The sequence below is a fragment of the Vicia villosa genome, unplaced genomic scaffold (assembly GCF_029867415.1).
Source record: "Vicia villosa cultivar HV-30 ecotype Madison, WI unplaced genomic scaffold, Vvil1.0 ctg.000650F_1_1_1, whole genome shotgun sequence".
In the NCBI taxonomy this organism is placed as follows: Eukaryota; Viridiplantae; Streptophyta; class Magnoliopsida; order Fabales; family Fabaceae; genus Vicia; species Vicia villosa.
This window is the reverse complement of record NW_026705290.1, coordinates 139,795-149,626: the sequence shown is the minus strand read 5'-3', so window position 1 is coordinate 149,626 and position 9,832 is coordinate 139,795. Positions and strand designations below refer to the sequence as shown.

At 35.3% G+C, this 9,832-nt stretch overlaps 2 protein-coding genes across 4 annotated transcripts; one reads left to right on the top strand and one right to left on the bottom strand.

Annotated features, from left to right (window-relative positions):
* The first annotated feature begins 3,234 nt into the window (after positions 1-3,234).
* LOC131630127 (E3 ubiquitin-protein ligase RZF1-like) lies at positions 3,235-5,116 on the top strand. 3 transcript variants are annotated; one of them, XR_009292245.1, is made up of 3 exons: positions 3,239-4,269; positions 4,544-4,681; positions 4,806-5,116. XR_009292245.1 is itself a non-coding variant. In XM_058900920.1 (2 exons), the coding sequence occupies exons 1-2, from the start codon at positions 3,357-3,359 to the stop codon at positions 4,548-4,550; spliced, it is 864 nt and encodes a 287-aa protein (XP_058756903.1). In that variant the 5' UTR covers positions 3,235-3,356; the 3' UTR covers positions 4,551-4,682. The 3 variants fall into 3 exon arrangements, 2 of the variants coding, with proteins under 2 accessions (XP_058756903.1, XP_058756902.1); XM_058900920.1 differs by lacking the exon at positions 4,806-5,116 and having other exon boundaries at positions 3,235-4,213; positions 4,544-4,682; XM_058900919.1 differs by lacking the exon at positions 4,806-5,116 and having other exon boundaries at positions 4,544-4,682.
* A 100-nt stretch (positions 5,117-5,216) lies between these two features.
* Positions 5,217-9,050, bottom strand: LOC131630126 (uncharacterized). The gene is made up of 12 exons (XM_058900918.1): positions 8,909-9,050; positions 8,757-8,816; positions 8,618-8,671; positions 8,470-8,530; positions 8,299-8,375; positions 8,142-8,191; positions 7,612-7,694; positions 7,300-7,370; positions 7,036-7,195; positions 5,803-5,945; positions 5,620-5,718; positions 5,217-5,490 (listed from the first exon to the last, which is right to left on the bottom strand). The coding sequence occupies exons 1-12, from the start codon at positions 8,945-8,947 to the stop codon at positions 5,422-5,424; spliced, it is 966 nt and encodes a 321-aa protein (XP_058756901.1). The 5' UTR covers positions 8,948-9,050; the 3' UTR covers positions 5,217-5,421.
* Positions 9,051-9,832: the final 782 nt, after the last annotated feature.

The window sequence follows — 9,832 nt, the reverse complement described above, 5'->3', positions numbered from 1 at the left end:
TACTTATCTCTTCCCCAAGAAGGTACATTGAAGGGACCACAAATATCAGTTTGTATCAATTCAAGGAGTTCACTGCTTCTTGTAGACGAATTCTTAGATATTTTTTTGGAGTGTTTTCCTTTAATGCAATCCAAACATATATTCCAGTCACAAAAATCTAAATGAGGTAATATTCCACCTTCCACTAACCTTGTTACTCTTTCTTTAGATATGTGACCTAATCTTTGATGCCAAAAATAAGCAGAACTATCATTATTTGTACTTCGTTTACTACCAACAAGTTCAATATTAAATAGAGATTCTTTAAAATTAACATCAAGATTAAAACAATATAAATCATCAACTAAAATACCAAAACCATCATAATATTAATCTTTAAACAAATTAAATACACTATTTTCAATCCTAAAATTAAAATTCAATCCATCCAACTTTGCAACAGAAACTAAATTTCTAGCACATCCAGGTACATAAAGACAATTTTCAGATCTATATTGAAATTATGGTATCAGATATAAGATGTCGAATGAGATGTCACGACACAATATCTGAATTATGAACAAGTGTAACAACAGCAACAATAATCTTGCAAAAAATAAATAACACAGCGATATGTTTACCCTGTTCGGAACAATCGTCCCTACTCTGGGGGCTACCAAGCCAGGATGAAATCAATATCCGATAGTATAAAGTCGAAGTTAAACATATCAGTGCGAATAATGGAATTGGACTGAGAATGTCAGTGCGAATATTTTGTGAAGAACCAGTCACTGAAGTCGAAAGAGAAGAAGTTCAATAAGAAGAAGTCAGAGGTGAAGCAGGCCCAAGCAGACCGTAGAGAACAAGACACATGCCAGCAAGTTTGCAAGAATGTGTGGTTACATCAGATGATGTGGTCAATGACAAAGGTGAGATGGTACATTACGCTTTCTACGCAGATGTTGAACCTGTAAATACAACTAAGGCATTGAAGGGTTCAAAGTGGGTGAAAGCTATGAATGAGAAAGTGAAGTCCATCAAAGACAAAAATACATGGTCACTTGTCGAATTGCCTTAAGGCAAGAATGTAATTGATGTGAAGTGGGTATACAAGGTGAAGTGTAATCCCAAAGGGGAAGTGACTCGACACAAGGTAAGGCTTGTGGCGAAAGGATTTCTTCAGAAGGAAGGAATCGACTTCGATGAAGTATTTTCACCTGTTGCCAAGATCGAAATAATTAGGCTGGTTGTTGGTTTGGCGAACATGAAAAATTGGCACATGCGTCAGATGGATGTTAAATGTGCGTTCCTGAATAGACCCTTAGAAGAAGAAGTCTATGTTGCACAACCAGTTGGGTTTGTGAAACATGGCGAAGAGAGAAAGGTGTACATGCTGCATAAAGCCATGTATGGACTGAAGCAAACTCTAAGAGCTTGGAACATGAAGATCGGCAGCATGTCAGCTATCAATCTGGAAAAGAATCTGATAGCACATGGTCAAAGCAAGCACATCGAAATGAGGTTCCATTATCTTCGAGAGTAGGTAGCAAGTGGGAAGATGAACTTGGAACACTGCAGAATTGATAATCAGATTGCAGATATCATGACGAAGAGAGTGTTGATCAATATATTCAGAAGACTAAGAGTTGTGATGAATGTAGATAGCTTAGACACAATGAATTAGGTGGTGTGTTAAATTGTAATTCATAGTGTCGAATAATGTGTGTGTCGAATTAGATTTGATTTAGTTAAATTTGATTTAGTTACTCACAGATTTGATTTAGTTCCAAATAAGTATTTTGGGCTTTTATAGTTTTGGGCTTTTGACTTAGAGAGCAAGATAACCTAAATCTATAAATAGAGGGAGTAACCCCTATTTTTGTAATCAAGTTGTATTCACAGAATTTGCAAGTGAATAAGAAATTTTCCACAGTTTGTGGGCAGAGAGAAACTCTGCAGAAAATCATTCTCTTTCTTTCATATTTTTCATTGTGATTGTATGGTAGTATCAATCGTGTTCGTCAAGATTGATAGAAATTCATCATAGATATTGGATTTCCAACACAATGATTTGTTAGGTTCTCGATTGAGTAGCATTTTTGAAAAGAAAACCCTTGTGAAGGAACCATGACGGAAAACCTTCGGTGGCATATATTTAAACATGTAAAGATCCATATTTGATTTTTTGGTGTAGGGGTTCAAGAATTCATTCGACTGAGTCTAACAGAGTCTGTTTGGTGGAGTTCTATTAACCAGACGAAAAGTCTTAGTCGTAGGATATCATAATGAACTTCAGGCCAGGGTCAGTTTTACTGGGCTCCATGGTGGGCGCCAAATGTTCTTGTAAAACACGTTTAGATTACTTTTCGGAAGCGAATCCGGCGAGGTCTCAACTGTATAGGGTGTTTGTTAGGAGGAAGATGAAGGGCCACCATTGATGGTGACCTTCGAGGTTTCCACTCATTTGTATGTTATTCATCGGTTCATGCCCCGAATAGAGATATTGGGTGATTTGGGTCGCACGATTATGGAATGTGTGTCCCAAGATCAAATGTCTTGCTTATCCCTCGGGTGGGAGCCCCTATTTATAGTATAAACCTTAAACTAATGACCATTAAATCATTTTGTAACGTTTGTAACCGCCCCTCATGATTTTAGTAGTTGTCATAACATTCATAATCGACCATTAAGTGTCGTAATGACTTGAATCTGAGACTTGGATCAACTCAGGTTCGGAATGTACATACCGACCCGACTCTTAAGAATTTTTGTATGGACAAACGGTCTCATCATCATCAACCTAAGTATTTTTAATATGTTCATTATGATTTTTTGAAATTTTAAGATTCAAAAAAATTATATTAAAAAGATAAAATAACTAAAATAATATTGAAATTTATTTTAAAAAACTTTTTGTAATTTATTTAAACAACAACCTATAATATTATAAGAACATTTAAAAAAAATTAAAACAAACGAGACGTACAAATCACTATGTAAATGAACAATTTTGCCAAAAGTGGTATGGCAATCAGAAGAATTCTGACTTTTAGAGCTTCTCTTTTCATTCTTGTTGGAGAAGTAAGCCGTTAGCACTCTTCCCTCCCAAGTCACAATCCAAAATCACAAAAATTTAGCTAGCTTTTTACCTCAAACACTTATCCTTTTCCCACCAAAAGAAGAAACAGTGGTTTCATTCAAACCTCAAACACCATAATAGCATTGCAAGGAAGCCTCTTGCTTGTTCATTAGGCCACAATCCCCAAACAATCTCTAAAAAGAATCACTTCATGCAAACCAAATAAGCAATCCTTTCCTTTTCCCACATCTTCCTTATATATAACCTTCTTTCATCAACTTTCTACATCATCATAATCATGTCTTTGAGTCCTCCAAGAGAGAGAACCAACGTCCAACATAGAAACTTCCAACTCTACTGGTGCTTCCAATGCAATCGCTCCGTCCGCGTCGCGCCCGATCATTCTACCGATTTAATATGCCCGCGCTGCTTCGGCCAATTCATATGCGAAATCACCATACCAAGACCAAGGCTCATGATAGACTTCACCGCACACGATCCCTCCCCCGAAGCGCGTTTGTTAGAAGCGCTTTCACTCATGATCGACACACCCACCCGAACACGACGCCCACGAGAAGTTCCCGTGCACCGTCGCACAGGGGATCAACCCACCCGAAGACAGCCCGAACCCGGTATCCAACATCGTCCACGTACATGGGTTATTCTACAACCCGTTGATCCTTCGGGTTCAAACACATTTGAACCCGTAATTCATCCACGGGGACGACAAGGACCGTTACCAATCCCACGTGGCGTTGATGCAGGAGATTACTTTTTCGGTCCCGGTTTTAACGAACTTATAGACCAAATAACAGAAAACGACCGGCAGGGTCCGCCGCCGGTACCGGAAAGAGGTATAAACGCGATTCCGACGGTGAAAATCGAGAGTAAGAATCTGAAAGAGAATTCTCATTGTCCTGTTTGTCAGGAAGAGTTTGAAATTGGTGGTGAAGCGAGGGAACTTCCATGCAAACATATATATCATTCTGATTGCATTGTTCCGTGGCTTCGACTTCACAATTCTTGTCCGATTTGTCGACAAGAGGTTCCTGTAGGTTCTGGAGATGAGTGTAGTGAAGATGAAGGTGGTGGAGGGAGGTTACGGAGGTGCTTGAGGTGGAGTCGTGTTTCGTCTATTTGGCCTTTTCATGGAAGGTATAGGAGAGTTCATCCTCAAAGACACAATGGTTCTGGTTCTTCTTCAACAAGGGGTGATTAATAATTTAATTAAACTAACTACATGCTTTATGAAAATTCATGTTCATCATAATGTTTAATACCAAAAAATGGAATTTGAAAACTTGTGTAGTTTTTAGTCAACAAGTTAGTTATTTAACTCACTAAATTTATGGTTCATGAGTCCTTTTAATCAGCTCATTTGTTAATTGTGCACGGACATCATACTGCAAGCACGACATAGCACTTATTGATTGAATATTATTGATTCCATATACTTAAATTCATTATCTTTATGTTCTTTTTCAGAATCTAATTCAAGGTGGCATTTTTGCTGCATTCTTTAATCCGTCCAATGATTTACTTCAGCTTGAGGATGAAATCATGAGTATCAATATTTCAGCTTATTAACTGTAATTTCAGTAGACTTAGTTGTCCTAGTCACGAGTAAGTTATGGATTGAACCTTGATACATGCAATTTTTATTACTCTTGTAAAACTCTCAAGTTTTTTTTATTGTTTAGTATAAAGGCCTGGTTCTAAATAAGGATTATTTGGTAATGTTTTGCAGGAATAAAATGGTCTTACAAATAAGTCAAGAATCGAAACTTAGCAAATAATGTTGGACATCCGTGCAACTTCAATTGTCAAATTTGCATCAAGTTGAGGATCAACGTGAATCTCAAAAGCTTCCTATGAAGTTGGACATCCGTGCAAAACGATTGTTGTAAATAATGTTTCTCTTTTTTTCGTAGAAGTTACATTTATTTGTTCATTTTATTAATATCCAAAAATGTAGATAGTTAGATATCAGTTAAATACGCATATACCAGGAATGGTGAATGTCATAAAATAAGAAATTGGTTAGTTACCATGTTATATCAATGTGTATGCTGCAAGTGTTTTCAATGTATTATTACAACTACCATAATTAGATTCAGAATCTATAATGTGAACTGAAGATTGCTCATATAACCTGGGATACTACGCAAAACGGTGCCATTTCATTTTTTTTTTTTCATGTCAATTTGTTTGAAATCGTCTGAATTATCAAATGATTTTACAAATGGGAATTCTGTTAATGCATGGTTTTATCATAATCAAAACATTGACAAAATAGAGTTCAAATTTCAATCCCTCTTTTATATTCCTGCTAACAAATCTCATGTTCTTACACATCCTCGCCGTCAACGTTTTGGCTGATGGAGAGTACCAGCATGGAACCCTTCTGTATATGCAGTGTTTTTAAATATCATCTGCAATAAAAGTAATCTAGTGATGAGACTTTGGTGATCTTAAACATAATCAGCAGTAAAAATAATATAGTAATACTGATAAAAAATTGAAATTAACAGGAAAATTTGATGGCACGGCCATATACTTACAGCAAGATTTTTAAAATCTGAGATGAGGTTTTTCTGTAATTTGTCGGATACCGCAGTACCCAGTTGGTCTCCATGTGTCTTTATAGTTTCGTCATTGATCTGTAAAGCAAACACTCTTCAGCCTGATGCAGAAAGTATAGCATAACTTTGAAAAGGAAAGAAAGTACATGTGTTTGTTTTTACCTCTGAAACCAATAATTTTGATGTTTTTTGCAATATCTCTTCAACTAATTTCCCAACGTCTGCAGAGGATCTTGATGACTGAACATCTTTTCCGGTGGTTCCTTTTGAATTGTTCACAGCTACTGATGGTTTGACAACTTTGGCTACACCAGAAAGATTTTAATTCATTAGTAAGTAATCACTAGGACTTTTATGACATAGTTTTTGCTATCCTCACAAAATTAATATATGTGCTGAACATATTTAGCTTAGAGGTCATGTGTGAAAAATATAAACCCTGCACAGTAACATAATGCTGAACCTTGTAGTAGACATTAGCCATATATACAAGTTGTATGCAACATTTTCCTTTATTCTTAATTGATTAGTTGTTGAGAACCGTTTCATTTGGATATTTAGGCAACATATGTAAAACCAAAAAATTGATTGTTTAAGTTGATTTATTTAAGCACCAAGCCGAACTAGTGAAGTATGTATGTAGCATAGAAAAAATAGGATAGGCTAGACGCCTAGGCGGGCTTCCAAAAATCAATGAAGTACAACCTGTTTCCGATATTACTACATCTCTTTACCAAGATCTAGGATTTCTACTGATTCATCTGTTCCCGCCTGGGCCGGCGAGTCTAGTGAATGGCCCAAGAAAGTCAATGGGCCATGATGAAAATGGTTCAAAACGGCCCCGAAACATCAAGAGCTGTTGAATCAAGACTAAAAGATCAGCGTACAAGAAACCTCCCAAGACAGGTGTCTCTGGATGGAAGGTCCTAGACACATGAAACTCTAGAAGGATTTTTCCCTCAAGTACACACATTTCTACCCTTAAAATACCTCCCACCTCCGATACTCAGTGACTTGGACATCGGAGTGTTTGCAGATACCTCCGACGCCAGACCAGAAGCCTCAAAACACCTATTGTAATTCAGAGTTCCCCATCAGATCCAAGAACTAACCCATTGTGAGTATCTCGGATCTATGTAAGATCACATCTCAACCTCAGAAAGTGGGACTATCAACTCTAGCTCACCACTAGCTTTCTCATATCAAGCTTGGATAATAACTTATTCCACTCAAGATTGCTTACAGTTCGGATCCATACCAAAAAGTAAAGATTATAATGCAAAGAAAGAATATTCAGTTATAATACAAGTATACAATCCTCTCTAAATACTAAACAAATTTTTTAAACGAAGGCAACTGAAACAAATTGAACTAATCAATTTGTATAATTTTTACCTGGAACTGTCTTGGACTTATTTTCCTCAGAAACAAGGTTTCCGTCTTTAGGAGGTACTGCAGATGATTGTTTTCCTGGTTGATCAGGCAAAACTATTGAACCGGATGGAACTAATGCGGCTAGATCAGGGGGTTGATCTTTCCCCACTGCAGGATTGGCCTGTAGGGAAATATGGCAAGACAAATGATGGTTATCAACCTATAATAGGAGAATTTATTATTAAAAAACAAAACTTCCAGAGATGTTACCTTAAATTAACTCACCTCCAAATCGACGTATGAGGGGTCTCTTCCGATTGATTTAAGAAATGTGTCAAGACCACGTACATTTAGAGCTGCAATTGTAAAGAATCATCTCATTTTAATTATTGTAAAGAAATATGCCAAAACCTTATTGACATGTCAGTTGGACACAAAAACTATAATTGTTCAGTTTTAAAAAATGACAATAGTATATAGCCATGAAAAGAAGTCTTGGTTAGACTTCGGGTATCAATTGGTGGACTCATCTCATGGTTTCATAAACCTTAACGATCTGTTTTTTCTTTTAATAAGAAAGACTGCTCAAATACTTACATATGGACACATCATTAGACAGTGGATGGAAGAAACAATGCGCCTGTGTCTTGAATCCTTGATCTAATAGCAGCGAAACATCTCTTCAGAAAGTGAAAGATGTGTCATTTTATAAAGAAAAAAATACATCAGTTCCTTATAAATAGATTTTCCAAGAGGGTGGTGAGAACAATGTTTGTGAGCAGTCTAATAAGAAAGCAAAAACATAAACACGTCTAACGAAGATGATTGTTAACCAAATTAGCGCACAATCAAACAGTTTGGCAAAGATCATGACAGAAGCAAATCAAACAGTTTGGCAAAGATCATGACAGAAGCAATCATTCAATACATCCAGTTCAATCATTCAAGAGATATAAAGTTTGAAAAGCAGCAATAGCTATTCAGAACTATTAGAATTTTCTTAAATAAACTAGAAACCCTTAAAAGAACAATAATACTTGATATAAAGTTTAAGACTAGAAAAAAAAAAACTAAAATAACAAAAAAAAACGTAAACATGGATTTCAACAATAAGAACAGAAGCATACCGTGCTGATTCATTCACTACTGCAAATGGTGTTACACAGCCCAAGGGTACCTGAACAAAAAATATTCACATAAGACAACAATATCAACCATCCTTAAAAATGCCCCCGCGCACACACACTCAAACAACAAAATGATAGAACAAAGGCACAGCCAGACCTGAAGTAATTCACCTAAAGCCTCTTCAGGTGCCATTCTCAAACCACCTTTTCCCAAACCAAGCCGCTGAGATAACACTGCTCAGCTTCAAAGCAACAAAGCAGTCTCATTAATACACAAACCAATCCACCCAAGTGAACAAACTCAACATTTTCACAAAATTACACATACCTTTCAGATCCACTTTGGTATCAGCTAAAGCAGAAACAATATAAAACCTGTTTTTCTTATCCTTTTTCACAATAGTAGCAAATAATCAGTTCATATACAATCTCTAACAATAATCAGAAAAAAAAGAGTAACAAAAACATATATATACCTTCAAAAATAGGTTTTTACTGAGTCCACCGCCCAAATTTCCAACATACTTTGCCTGAAGAAAAAATTGAAACTAAATCAGAAAGAAAAAAAATTATAGAATTTGAATTATGAAGACATTTATTTATTTATTTATTTACCTGAGCTTCAACAGTCAAAACAACTGGATGCTCATACTTAGAAAACTCAATCTGAAGCTTCTGAAGAAACGAAGAAAAAAACGATTAGTATAATTGCTACTGAAATTGAGGGAAAATCGAAGAAATGTGAAGACACGGTTGCATGCAAGAACCTGTAATTGCTGAAGTAGCTGTTCCTTGGAAAAACCCATCGGCGGCGAAATGGTATCGGCGGCGAAATTGAAGCAAGCTTGTATATCGCAGAGAAGAAAAGAACAAGAGAGTGAAAACCCGAAAACAACCCTTTAATTTGGTTACAAAAATAAATATAAAAACCCGAAACAACCCCTTAAGCTTATATTTTTATAGTTAGAAAAATAAATATAGAATAAAAAGATTTTCGCAGCTGGGAGTCGAACCCAGAATTCATTGACTTGAATTTACCAGTAGTGCTACTGCGAAGTTGTTGTTGGGAAACGCTACAAATATAAATAATTTTACTAAAATGACGTATAATCTGATGTTAAGTTTGTCTATTAACTTATCATTAGATGAGTGAAAATATAAATTAATAGTTTATTTAAATTAAATTTTAATTTAAAATGGCTCATTATTTTCTATCATACTCTTAATTTTGCCTGTGAAAATATAATATTTCAATAAAATTTAATTAAAATATTTTATACAGTCGATTAATTATAGATATCGAATATTAAAAAAAAATAATTTTAATTATCTATAAAATAATGTTAATTAGAATTTTTATAATGACAACGTATAATAATTAATTTCTATTACTTTATAAAATATTTTTTCAAATTCATTATTCTGTGAATGATAGTTATTTATTTGCTTATTAAGTCATAATCAGGGCCCTCTTTGAGAATGTACAATGCAGGCTAATGGAGAGGGCCTCAAATTTTTTACGATTAAACCGTAATTTAATAGAGCCTTATAAATCTTCTCCACTATTAAAATAGGATTAAATATGATCTCTAATTATTTTGTTATGAATAACCTACACGCTTTGGTCCTAATGAGAACACCACAATATTTAAATATTAAAATATAAAGAACAATTATGTGTCATAATCTTT

Coding starts and splice junctions, on each gene's coding strand:
- LOC131630127 (XM_058900919.1), top strand. CDS start 3,357: ATGTCTTTGAGTCCTCCAAGAGAGAGAACCAACGTCCAACATAGAAAC. Junction 4,270..4,543: donor TGGTTCTTCTTCAACAAGGG/GTGATTAATAAT, acceptor GTTCTTTTTCAG/AATCTAATTCAAGGTGGCAT.
- LOC131630126 (XM_058900918.1), bottom strand. CDS start 8,947: ATGGGTTTTTCCAAGGAACAGCTACTTCAGCAATTACAG. Junction 8,376..8,469: donor TACCAAAGTGGATCTGAAAG/GTATGTGTAATT, acceptor GAAGCTGAGCAG/TGTTATCTCAGCGGCTTGGT. Junction 5,946..7,035: donor TAAGTCCAAGACAGTTCCAG/GTAAAAATTATA, acceptor TTTCTGGTGTAG/CCAAAGTTGTCAAACCATCA.